The 12,283-nt window shown below is 51.5% G+C and overlaps 1 protein-coding gene across 2 annotated transcripts in view; it reads left to right on the top strand.

Moving 5' to 3' along the window:
• The window catches only part of TMEM259 (transmembrane protein 259), a 35,211-nt gene that overhangs the window by 18,630 nt on the left and 4,298 nt on the right, over window positions 1-12,283 (top strand). Inside the window, exons 3-9 of one of the 2 annotated variants that reach the window (XM_029050592.2) lie at window positions 1,779-1,902; window positions 5,073-5,183; window positions 6,260-6,382; window positions 6,709-6,809; window positions 11,090-11,147; window positions 11,514-11,597; window positions 11,816-11,948. In XM_029050592.2, coding sequence (XP_028906425.1) covers window positions 1,779-1,902; window positions 5,073-5,183; window positions 6,260-6,382; window positions 6,709-6,809; window positions 11,090-11,147; window positions 11,514-11,597; window positions 11,816-11,948 — 734 coding nt within the window. Of the gene's footprint in view, window positions 1-1,778; window positions 1,957-5,072; window positions 5,184-6,259; window positions 6,383-6,708; window positions 6,810-11,089; window positions 11,148-11,513; window positions 11,598-11,815; window positions 11,949-12,283 lie in introns of both variants that reach the window. The other variant, XM_029050591.2, reaches the window with a different exon arrangement.

Here is a 12,283-nt window from a genome sequence, read left to right as displayed (position 1 = left end):
AATAAAAAAATAAAAATATATAAAACAATGCAAGTTTTCCCTTTGTACACTCTGGCCGCTGCCCCCTCCCTCATCCCTTTTAGCCCCTACTTGCTGGACAGAATTCAAAGTTCCAGAGAGCTCACTCAGATATTGCTGCTCGGGTATTACATATGTTGGGCGGCCTTCCCCTCTCCGTGGCTGTCCTTACTCCAAGGACAAGATTGGGAAGGGGCTTTATTGGAAGCGTTTGGCCATGGATTATTACAGAAAAACTAATTTCCTTGCTAGTGATTCATTCCCTGTTGCTCATTGTTTTGAAGTTAGACCTTGAACTATTGGAAGGCTTTCTTTGTTAGCCGTTTGAATCATTGTCAGTGGTATTTGTTGAGCGCTGTACTTGGGAGAGTATGAGGCAGCAGAGTTGATAGATACATTCCCTGGTGGTGTACTCCCTCCATGCCTTCCACCAAAGCCTGTGAACTGTTTTGCTGGCAGATAATTCATTAGTTCTACCCAACTCTTTGCTCCTCCGACCCCTTTCCAGACCCAGAATCTTTTTTTTTTTTTTAAACAAAGTATAAACAACCCTCTCCTTGAAATTCTTGAGTGTTGAACAGGATGGGATGTGTGGTTCAGTCCTTTTGTACTCGATGCCTCTTTTGCTTTCCCTTAGTGCCTCAGGAAACCCATGCACCACAGTGCCAACAAGCAGGTCAATTCCCAGGAATACCAATCCAATCTTACCAGTCAAATTGCCATCATACATATACAGTGTTTCATTTTCCTTTTGGTACCTTGCAGATAATACTATCCCTCCCGTAAGAACGAGGACACACATCCCTCCTCCCCCCAGCCAAGACACTTTATTATGGTCCATTCATCCTCTCTTTTCTTTATGGGACCATCGTCGGGGTGCATGACCAGAGATCTTTTCTTGGTCTGCTGTATCATCGAAAAGGAGATTCATTTTGAGTTGTGCTGTTCCAATAACTGAAGTGCTTTTCCTCCTTGTCTTAGGGAAGAAAAAGTAATTGTTCCTCAATGGCTCACCAAGTCTCCCTGACAAGATTTCGAGGATCCTAAATTGGCAAACCAGCGAGGCAGGCTTGGGGAATCTTAGGCCCTGGTTATTAGAAGGCGCCATTCCCCAGTTGGTCTCGGTAGCCCCCTGAGCAACCCTGGGAGAAAACCCCAAACTTCTTGACCATCACTGTGAATTCAGGGATAAAGAAGCCTACTCCGCTGGCTAATGGGGGAGTATGTTTCCCTAGACAGCGAATGTAACTTCTCTGGAGCTGACTAGCTGACTAGATCCACCCCTTCCTTGCCGCACAAGTGGCCACCTGCTTAGTCGGGTCTCCATTAGACTATTGTATCAGCTCAATTGATCAATCGGGTTATTTATTGAGCACCTACTGTGTGCACAGTGGAAGAATGGAGCCAGTGTCCAAGAGGGGCTAGATCTTCATGCCTGTCTGTAGTTAGGAGGGCCTGAAGATGAGGGAGAGAGGCAGGTGGCAGGGAGATGGGTAATTCAGCCAGAAAGTGATGAAGACTTGGCCCAGGATGGAGAAGAGAGGGAGGATCTATGTAGGGAAAGAAGCCTTAGGACTTAGAAACAGACCAGATGGGGGAGGTGATTGACAGAAGGGTGTCCAGGATGACAGCGAGCATGGAAGCGCACTTGCCAGGGAAGACCGTGGTGCTGGTGGTTCTGGTGGTGGTTGGGTGCAAATCTCCACCCTTTCCCCACCAGGAGGCGCTAACACCATTTCTGTTTGGGTGGTCTTTGGTAGTTCGAGCTGGATATTGAGCCCAAGGTGTTTCTGAAGCCATCCCGGGCGAGCAGCCCCGAGGCCCGGATCCAGGGGGCCCAGAACGAAAGCCAGGAGTTCTCATTCAGCGAGGCGACAACTAAAGGTATGCAGCCTCTGAGTGAGACTGTGTCCGAGTTTGAGATGCTCACCAGAGCAGGTAAAGACAACTTACATCAGTACTGATGCTCTCCCCACCCCACCTCTCTCCCCTGTATTTCCTCCTGCTCATCTGTCTTTTTTTCCCATTCCTCCCCCCCACCCCCCAAGCTTTGGTAGCCCCTTTTTTTTTGTAAGCGACATCCACATATCATGCAGGTGGGCCTTTACCACTCCTGGGAGCTATCCTCCCAAGCATCTCTGTTTTGTTGGGGGGTCTGAGGGTGGAGGAGCCCCGAGTGCGATCTGGTTTGGGGACCCCAGGCTGGAGTCACCCTCATTGACCTAAGCGGTAGGAGGACGCTTCCTCTTTTCCCAGCGTGGTCACACTTGTTACCATGACGAGGTATCCCTCAGCCTCATTTTCTTCACCTGTATAATAGGGTTAACGGTCCCAGTCTAAATCCCCGAGGCGCTCGTGGGGGAAACCGTGGGAAGTGACAGAAAACTACAGGGATGTTCAGTGTGGCGTGCGCGTGTTTGTGTGCCCATGAAAGACAGGAAGTGAGCTGAAATGGAAGATGTTGCTTAAACAAGGACCCTCTCAGCTTTGGAGGGATTTGTTAGCTGCTACCTTTTTCAAAAATGTCTCTCTTAAATGTTTTGTCAAAAGCTAAGGTGACGAATCCTGGGGCCGAAAGGTGAGTGAGCCAAGGTAGGACCAGGGAGAGCCCCTGGTTTCTGCTGCGAGCTCTTCCCCACTGGGTAAGCGTGGTTGGAAGCCACGGGCGGCTCCTCTCCCCCTTCTTTCCTGAGTCCCGTCAGCCAGCAGGTGACATTAATTCACCGGGATGAGAAGCAGTAGGCCCTACCACAGCCCACTCTGAGGGCCTGCGAAGCTTCAAAGGCCCCAACTGGGCTTTGAAGTGAGTAGCAGTAGGGGCAGAAAGTGGCCACATTTCTTCCCAGACACCAAATTTGGATCCCTGCCCCCAGTGACGGGAGAAGTACAGACCACTTTGTGATCCACAGCTGGTCTCTTCAGCTGTTCCAAGCTTGCATCCTGGGTTAGATTGGAGTGTTTCCCAGCCAGAAAGGTGACCCTCTGCAGGGATGATCCTACCACTGTGGCAGCTTGAGCCCAGCCTACTCTCTCGGGGTCAGCATGGTTCTCCAATCCCTCTAGACCGTAAGCTCACTGTGGGCAGGGAACGTGTCTACCAACTCTTATTTTGTACTCTCCCAAGCGTTTAGTACAGTGCTCTGCACACAGTAAGGGCCCAAAAAAGCAGCGTGGCGTAGTGGATAGAGCACGGGCTTGGGAGTCAGAGGAACTGGTTTCTAAACCCGGCTCTGCCATCTGTCTGCTGTTTGACCTTGGGCAAGTCACCTAACTTCTCTGGGCCTTGGGCCCCTCATGTGTAAAATGGGGATTAATAGTGTGAACCCCATGTGGGATATGGCCTGTGCCCAACCTGATTAGCTTGTATCTCTCTCAGCACTTAGTACAGTGCCTGGCACATAGTAAACGCTTAATAACAAATGCATAAATATATACCTCTGATTGATTTCTGCAGCACAGCATTTCCAGTGGGGTTAGGGGAGTGTCTTAGGAAGAAGCCCTTCCATGGAAGTAGGCCAATGGAGATGTCCCTCCTCACAACCCCCAAAGAATATCTAAACTGCCTTTTGGCGGAGGTTTGTCCCACTCTGCATCTGGAGTTTGGCTAGGTCAAGCCCAAGAGTCACAGTGGTGGGTCAGACCGGAGGAGAGGATGGGTGGGGGTGTCTGGCAAATTTGCCAAAGGGGACAGATCTAAATCAGATGGAGTAAAAGTGGTGGGAACCCAAGTAGGGGCTTGGGCCAACAACATGGAGCTAACAGATCACCCTGGCAAAGAGCGGCACCAGGCCCCGAGGATGTTTTTTCCGGAATGCACCCTATCTCTCCCCAGATCCTCCGTGCTGTCCCCTGGCCACGGCTGTGGCAGTCTAGTGCTCTATCTGCTGATTTGCCTTTTCAAAGGGAGTCTGAGAAGCGGGGAGACCAGCCAGAAGCGGAGAGAGGCAACAGCCCCAGCCCCGACCTGTGTGAAGGCCATCGGACCGGGCTGAACTTGAATATCCTTCTCAGGCTCTTTCTCCTGACACTACCCTCTGACTCTCCTTCCTCTTTTTAGTCCTTTCCGACATGATTTCAGCATGGACCTGGAGACGTGTGTTGGTGCTTGTGCATCACAAGGCGGGGGGATTTTTGGAGCCAGCCCCAGGCCCCAGGCCGGGATAGATTTGATTGGTTGGGAAGCCTTCTAGTCGCCAACCTTGGTTCCCTGAAGTTTCAACTGCTCTTTCTTCCCCTTCCCCTCCCCCAGAAAGCCTGACAGATTCTTGTGAAATAAGGATTGTGCCCTCCCTGAGGGTGTCCTTGCTGCTAGGGAGGGTGGGGATTTAAAGAGACTTAACCTCAACAAGTCAGTGAGGCTGGGGAAGAGGGCAAAGGAATAGCTCCTACCCTTAAGCACAACTGGGGAGCTGGAATTACACCTCTCTCCGCTCTCCCGCCCAACCCACACACTTTGATGACTCTCCTCCGAGACCCTTGGCCCCCGAGGTGACAGCTAGCCCCTGGAAAGATTCTGATCCCGGATCAGACCCGTTAACTGGGCATGTGGTCTTCAGTGGACCTAGGTCAAACCTGCTCCAGCTCCCTCCAACCTTCCCTAAGGAAGCAGAGCTGACAGATGGAGAGCAGTTAAGAAGCAGTGTTGCCTAGTGGATAGAGCTTGGGCCTAGGAGTCAGAAGGGCCCAAGTTCTAATCCTGGCTCTGCCACTTGTGACATTATGTGACCTTGGGCAAGTCAGTTGACTGTGCCTCAGTTGCCTCATCTGTAAAATGGGAATTAGTACTTTGAGCCCCATGTGGGGGACATAGACTGTGTCCAACCTGATTAGCTTGTATCTACCCCAACACTTAGTACAGTGCCTGATGCCTAATAAGTGCTTAACAAATACCATTAAAAAAATGCCAGGGGCCAGGCAGGGTCCTAGGTTTACCAAAAGCCTCTAGCACCAAGAGGGCTTATTGGGGCTACAGGGAGAATTAAAGGAATAGAAAGTCCCGGCTCCCTTTCACAGCTACACTGCTGACCCTCACTTCCCCCCCATCTGTCTTCCAGTGTGGCCTCAGGAGGAGTACATTGTGGAATATTCCTTGGAATATGGCTTCTTACGCCTGTCTCAGAGCACGCGGCAGCGCCTCAGCATTCCCGTTATGGTCGTGACGCTGGGTGAGTCCGGTGTGGCCCAGCCGGCGGTTCAGCTTTAGGGAACGAGAACCTCCAAGGCCAGTGCCCCCCAGTGCTTTGCCTTGGCGGTCTGTGGGCACCCTATCTCCTGAGATCTCTAGGTGGCCACGTGTAGGGTTAGATCAGCCTTGGGCAATGGCATTTAATGTGGGGAAGCTTGACCGTGAGGAGGGGTGACATCCGGATCAGGCACGGGAGGTGAGCCCCTTTTTTTAGGAAACAAGAGCCCTCAGGGAGTCGGGCCCACCAAAGAATGTGCAGTTGGACCAACCCAGAAGAGGCTGCAGGGGAGTTGAAAACCGCCGCCCCCCCCCCCCCCCCCCCCCCCAGCCAGTGTGTTTGCTCGTGTAGAGGGTGGCATCTGCCCTCGGGCCCTGCAGCAGGACTCGGAGTTGACCGTGTGACTTTACGTCTGGTCCCACCGCTTTCCAAAGTGCTCCTACCCCACTCCTGGGGCGGGGCCCGGTGCCAAATCAAAGCCTTTCCCTCTTGGTGACGGGCTCCTTCCCCCAGTCACCACATCTAGGAGGAGACTGATTTTTGCCAAACCAGCTGTTTATCCAAATGGAGGCTCTCCCATTTGGACAAGGCTTGACCAGCTGAGTGGAAGTGGACACCTGCCCCAGAGTGCCAGGCCCCATTTTATATCATCCTCCAGGACCTCCAGCACCCTGAATTGGCTGGGGTCCCATTAGTCTGAACCCCCAGCTTTCTACTGGGCAACTTGAAGGGAAGGTGGGGTCCGTTGGGAAGCCAGGGACATCTGAGCTTTGGTGAAGAACTCCAAGAGTACTGACTAGCTTAGCCCCCCTGCCCCAGCTCACTGTCGCTTCAGGCTTCGATTCCCCAAGATCTCCCGAGACTCGCCCATCAGATTTCTCAGGGTCACCTTCCCTCCTGCCTGACCTCTGCTTCAGAAGTCACAGTTTCATGTTCTCTCTCCCTCTCACTCCTCTCTCTCTCTCTCTCTCTCTCTCTCTCTCTCTCTCTCTCTCTCTCTCTCTCTCTCTCTCTCCCTCCCCCCCCCTTCCCTCTTTCCCTCTTTCCCTCTTTCCCAGACCCCTCAAGAGATCAGTGCTTTGGGGACCGATTTAGCCGCCTGCTCCTGGATGAATTCCTGGGCTATGATGACATCTTGATGTCAAGTGTGAAAGCCTTGGCAGAAAACGAGGAGAACAAAGGTAAAAAGTCCCCAGGCAGGAGTTCTCTTCCACAGAAGTGGCGTGTCCAGGTTGGGACAGGGCTGTCTGGATGCTGCAGGCTGGTGGCGAGGGGATAGCCTCAGCTTAGATCCCTCGTATCGGCCAAACATCTCCTAAGTTCAAGATCCTGGCGCTATTGGGTTCCTGTCGCCGTGAATAACATTGTTGCCCAGGAGGTATTCAGGAGCTGAGATGGGATTACGTGAAGAATGCGGCTGTGGTTCCCCATTTCCAACGGCTTCGGGCTGGCTGGCTTGGCAACAGGTTACCAAGGTTATCTGACCTGTCTCCTCCTCCTCTTGCAGGTTTCCTCCGCAATGTGGTGTCTGGGGAACACTATCGCTTCGTCAGCATGTGGATGGCCAGGACGTCCTACTTAGCAGCCTTTGTCATCATGGTCATTTTTGTAAGTGGGGAGATGACGCCTCCTTCCTTGGGGTTCCCCCTCCCCCTCTCCCCCCGCACCTCCAGCCGATTCTGGTCAGTAGATTCCCCAGGTGAATCAGCTAGACTGGGATTGAATGTACCTTGGGCTTAAACCACATGCCAGAGTGACTCTAGTGATACACCAAAGGTATGAGGTTGTGTACTCCCTTCGTGTGCAAGAGAGAAAATGTCTCTCTCCCCCTCCCTCTCTCTCTCTCTCTCTCTCCCAGTGACTGATTTATCTCCCTGGTGGCTAGGGAGAAGGTGGAGGCAGCAAACAAATGTCCTTCCCTTAAAGGTGACATTATGTGGCTTGAGGGTTGTGACCAGGCAGGTGCCAGGTGTTAGGATTGGACTGTCCTACCTCCCTTTTCCCGGTGGGCCTAGATCAGGCAGTTTGGGTCTAAATCCTCCACTTGTTCATGTTCTGGGAAGTGGAGAGAACAAACTCCTTCCTTTCCGCTCTTCCCCCTCTCCACTCCCTCCCCACCTCAACTCCCCGAAGCCCTTTGTGGAGGCTGTCAAGCCGGGGAAACTTTCTGCCATGGAGGGGTGTGCTGCTTGATCTGTAAACTCCTTGAGGGCATGTGTCTTGGGTCTATTGTAGTCTCCGTTAGGCACAGTGGTCTACACATAGGCGTTCAATAAATACCTTTAGTTGATTGCTGTACTCTAGCTAAAGGTAGGGAGTTCTCTACCTAGCCCTGTGGGCTGTCAGCCATGGTCAGACTCAGCATTTTGAGTCTGATCAATCGATAAGTGGTATTTTTTGAGCACCTACTGAGTGTAAAGCACTTTGGTCTCACCCAAGTATTTAGCAGTGGAAGCAAGACACATGGTCCCTGCCCTCAAGGGTTTACAGTGGAGGAGATAGACAAAAAGTGTTTTATAAATGTAAGCAGGAGGAAGAGTGAGGTTATGACAAGAAGCACAGATATGTCAGGGTGAATTGACTGAATATAGAATTAGAATTGAGTATACAAATAAACATGCCTATACCTAAGTGTTGGGGCTAAGCAAAAAAAAAAAAAAAATGCTAACAGTGGCTGGGGGTGGGCATGATCTGGGGTATTGTGAATAAATTAGGTAAAGCTTCCTGGAGGAGGTGGGGTTTTAGGAGATGCCCTTACGCATTATAGGAGGCAGTATGGCCTCGTGGAAAGAGCATGAAGCAGGAGTCAGGAGGACCTTGATCCTACTCCTGACTGCTTTGCCATTTTCCTCCTGTATGACCTTGGGCAAGTCGCTTAACCTCTCTGTGCTTCTGTTTCCTGACCTGAAAAATGAGGATAAAATACCTGATCTTCCTCTCTCTTAGACTGAGCCCCAAGTGGGACAGGGACTGCATCCGAGCTGTCTTGTGTCTACCCCAGCGATTAGCACAGTGATTGGCACATGGAACGAGTTTTAAAATCCCATAGTTATAGAGAAGCAATGGAGCTTAGTGGAAAGAGCCTGGACTTCAGAAGTCATGAGTTCGAATTCCGCCTCGTGCTCTCTCATCTGCTGTATGATCTTGGCCAAGTCACTTAACTTCTCTGTGCCTCGGTTTCCCTCCTCTGTAAAGTGGGGATCCAATACCTGTTTTCCTTCCTCCTTAGACTGTGAGCCTCCTGTGGGACAGGGATTGCATCCAACCTGATTAACTTGTATCTATTTCAGTGCATAGAACAGTGCTCAACACATAGTGAGTGCTTAGCAAATATCATTTTAAGAAAAATTATTATTCTGATTTATTTTTGCTGTCAGCTGCTGTGGCATTGATTATTTTCTTTCCTCCATTTGTGAATGGCTTTGATCAGTCAACTTAATCTGTGGTGTTTACCAAGCGCCTGCGGAATGCAAGCTTGTTGTGGGCAGGGAACATGTCTATTATATTGTACTCTCCCAAGCGCTTAGTACTGTGTTCTTCACACAGTAAGCGCTTGATAAATATCACTGCTTGATTACAAGTCACTGAACATGGGAGAATACAACAGAATTAAAACGTGTACACACCCTCAGGGAGTTTAAAACGTAATGGTGTAGAGACAAAAAATTATTTACAAGTAGTGGGAGCGGGCAGAAGAGCTAGATATAGCCGGCATAAATCAGACATAAAACTGACATTTCAAGCGTTTAGTACAGTGCTTTGCACATAGTAAGCGCTCAATAAATACGATTGAGTGAAATCAGTGAATACATACATGTATGTAAGTGCTGAGATTGGGCACTCAGTACATAAGCGTTAGGGTGGCTGTTGGATTGATGGAATGTGGAGTGTTAAGGAAGGCATCCATCCATTCATTTGTATTTATTGAGTGCTTACTGTGTGCGGGGCACTGTACTAAGCTCTTAAGATGAGGAGAGCTGTGGTTTGGCAGATTTGGGGGAGGGGAAGGGAGCACCAGACTGAGGGAACAGCATAAGTAAGAGATGGGAGGTTGAGCATGAGGTACAGTTAGGTACCCAGATCATTTTTCTCAAACGTCTTTTTGTGTCCTCAAAACCCTCCATTGGTTGCCCATCCCTCGCCGTATCAAGAAGCTGCTCCTGACCAGACCATTTGGTTTAAGGCTATCAGCTCTTTTCCCTTCTCCCCCCCACTCCCGCCCCCCAACACACACACGCACACCCTCTCTCTCTTTCATATATATCTTGGCTCCTCTCCCACTATACCGCACACACTTTTCTCCACTGAAGCCAACCAACTGGGCCTTGTTCCTATCCTTCCTTCTGCCTCCCCCTTCACAGCAGCTGGCAGGCCACTACTCTCCTCCTCTTCAAAGCCCTTCTGAAATCACATCTCTAAGAGATCTTTCCTGGTTGATCTAAATCCCCACCTTATCCCCCCCCACCCCCAACTCTCCACTGCTACTTCCACGTTACCTAAGCATTCATGTATATATACACTCTTGTTTCCTCCCACCTCTAATTTCTTTAAGCATCTATCTACCCCACTAGATTGTAGGCTCCTTGAGAGCAGGGATCATGTCTACTAACTCTTCTGATCCAGGTGCTTATTCATTCAATTGTATTTATTGAGCGCTTACTGTGTGCAGAGCACTGTACTAAGCACTTGGGAAGTACAATTCAGCAATAGAGACAATCCTTGCCCACAACGGGCTCACGGTCTAGAAGGGCGGAGTATAGTATTTAGTATAGTGCTCCACACAGTCAGCACTCAGTACCTTTGATTACGTCTGCCCATAAGGAGCTTAAACTCAAATGGAGGAGAATGACACAAAAATATTTATGAATAGGGTAGTCAGATTGAATGTATAATTGATTAGGCTTATAGGCAAGAGTGCTAGGGGTGGGTGTGAATAAATTCATAAGGGCTAGAGTTGGCTGGGTGTGTGTGTGTGTGGCATAGGGAAATGAATTGGAGAAGGCTTGGTGGAGAAGATGGGATTTTAGGAGGGTCTGTGGAATGAGAGGAGAGCTGTGGTTTGTCTGGGGAGGCAGTTGTATTCAGTGAGTGCTCACTGTGCCAAGCACTGTATTAAGTGCTTGGGAGAGTACAATGTAAGAGTTAGTAGATAAGCAACTGGAGAAGCAGCGAGGCATAGCGTACAGAGCAGGGGCCTGGGAGCCAGAAGGGTAATGGGTTCTAATCCTGGCTCCGCCACTTGTCTGCTGTGTGAACTTGGGCAAGTCACGTCACTTTTCTGTGCCTCAGTTACACTACCCGTAAAATGGAGATTGAGACTGTGAGCCCCACATGGGACAGGGACTGTGTTCAACTTGATTGGCTTGTATCCGCCCCAGCGCTTCGTACAGTGCCTGGCACATAGTAAGCGCTTAAATACCATGATCATCATCATAACATTCCCTGCCCACAACGAGCTTACAATCTAGAGCGGGAGAGTTTCACCCGAACAGGGTGAGTGAGGGGATGGAGGTGGGAGATTGGAGAGGAAAGCGCAGCTCCAAGGTCAGCTTGGGAGGAGCTAGGGCAAGGCCAGAGCGTCCATATCGCTACCACCCTGGTACACGGTTTGAGACGGGCCATCCAGCACCACTCTGTTTCCCTCTAGTGTCCCCATATGGCTGGCTCTAGCTTCCGTGAGTGTTTCCAAAGCCCTCTTGAGCCTAATTGGTGGTGCTCAGAGTTTCTTAGGGTGAAATGTGCTGTCTTCTTCGCTGGCCCCTCAGCTTCTCGCAGCTCTTTTCTCTAGGCAGAGGTGTGGAGAGCCATAAGCACAATCTCCCCGGGCCACTCAGCCCTAAGATGGGTGCCCCCCCCCTCGGGCTAGCATGGGTGTCTTGTGCTTGCAGACCCTGTCCGTCTCGATGCTCTTGCGCTACTCCCACCACCAGATCTTCGTCTTCATTGGTGAGTGCCAGGAGGTCGTGCCCAGCTGATCCGATCCCCGGTGCCCGCCTCTCTCTTGCCGGGGTGAGGGTGGGGACAGGGCACGCCTCAGATCGGGGACCTCCGTGAAGAGCGTCACCGATCCTCCTCCCGGGGATGCCGGGTGAGGCGTTTCCATCCATAAATCTGTGTCTCCCTCTTGGGTGGAGCTGACATGGCAGACTCCGGGAACTCGAGAGTCTCCGCCATTGCCGGGAGGGGCGAGCTGTTAGCCGCCCTCCAAGGAGCCCGACGGCTCTCCGTGCTGCTGCTGGGGAAGCCGAGACTGGGTGAGCAGGCCCTGGGTGACCGGCCGGGGGGGTGTGCCTGCCCTCTGTCGCCCTGCAGTGGACCTGTTACAGATGCTGGAGATGAACATGACCATTGCCTTCCCCGCCGCACCCCTGCTCACTGTCATCTTGGCTCTCGTCGGTAAGAGCTTCAGCTTACCAGCCCCCCGGCCCCCACTGCCCCGCGTCCTATCTCGGAACCTCGGGAGCGTGGGCCAAAGCGACACCCCCCCACACACCTCCCCGACACACACACACACACACACACACACACACACACCTTTCACTTGGCTGACAGTCCACCAAGGTAGCAGTCTCCCCTGACCGGATGTGCGTCCATCCCCTCCACCTCCCTGGCAGGTATGGAGGCCATCATGTCTGAGTTTTTCAACGACACTACCACTGCGTTCTACATCATCCTGATCGTGTGGCTGGCTGACCAATATGATGCCATCTGCTGCCACACCAACACCAGCAAGAGGCACTGGTTGAGGTGAGCATATGGCACTCAGGGACGGAGGTCTCCCGCCCTGCACGAGGGCCGAGGCCCGCCTAGCCCCTGTCTAAACCATGCTCTTGCCACTGCTGAGGCTTTTGGCGCTGTTCATCAGTGTGCTTTCACGGGAAGAGCACAGGTCTGGGAGTTCCCCAGTGGTCCCCGGCGTCCTTGTGTCCAGGATCAGGCTGCTCCAATCAATCAATGGTATTGATTGAGCCCTGACTGGGTGCAGAGCACTGTTCTAAGAGTTGGTAGCCCCGATCCTTGCTCTCCAGCAGCTTATAATATACTTCATTTGAAGGGAAGGGGTGAGGGCATTGTTTTTCCTG

This window comes from Ornithorhynchus anatinus, chromosome X1 (assembly GCF_004115215.2).
Source record: "Ornithorhynchus anatinus isolate Pmale09 chromosome X1, mOrnAna1.pri.v4, whole genome shotgun sequence".
Taxonomy (NCBI): Eukaryota; Metazoa; Chordata; class Mammalia; order Monotremata; family Ornithorhynchidae; genus Ornithorhynchus; species Ornithorhynchus anatinus.
This window is presented reverse-complemented; position numbering and strand designations above follow the sequence as displayed.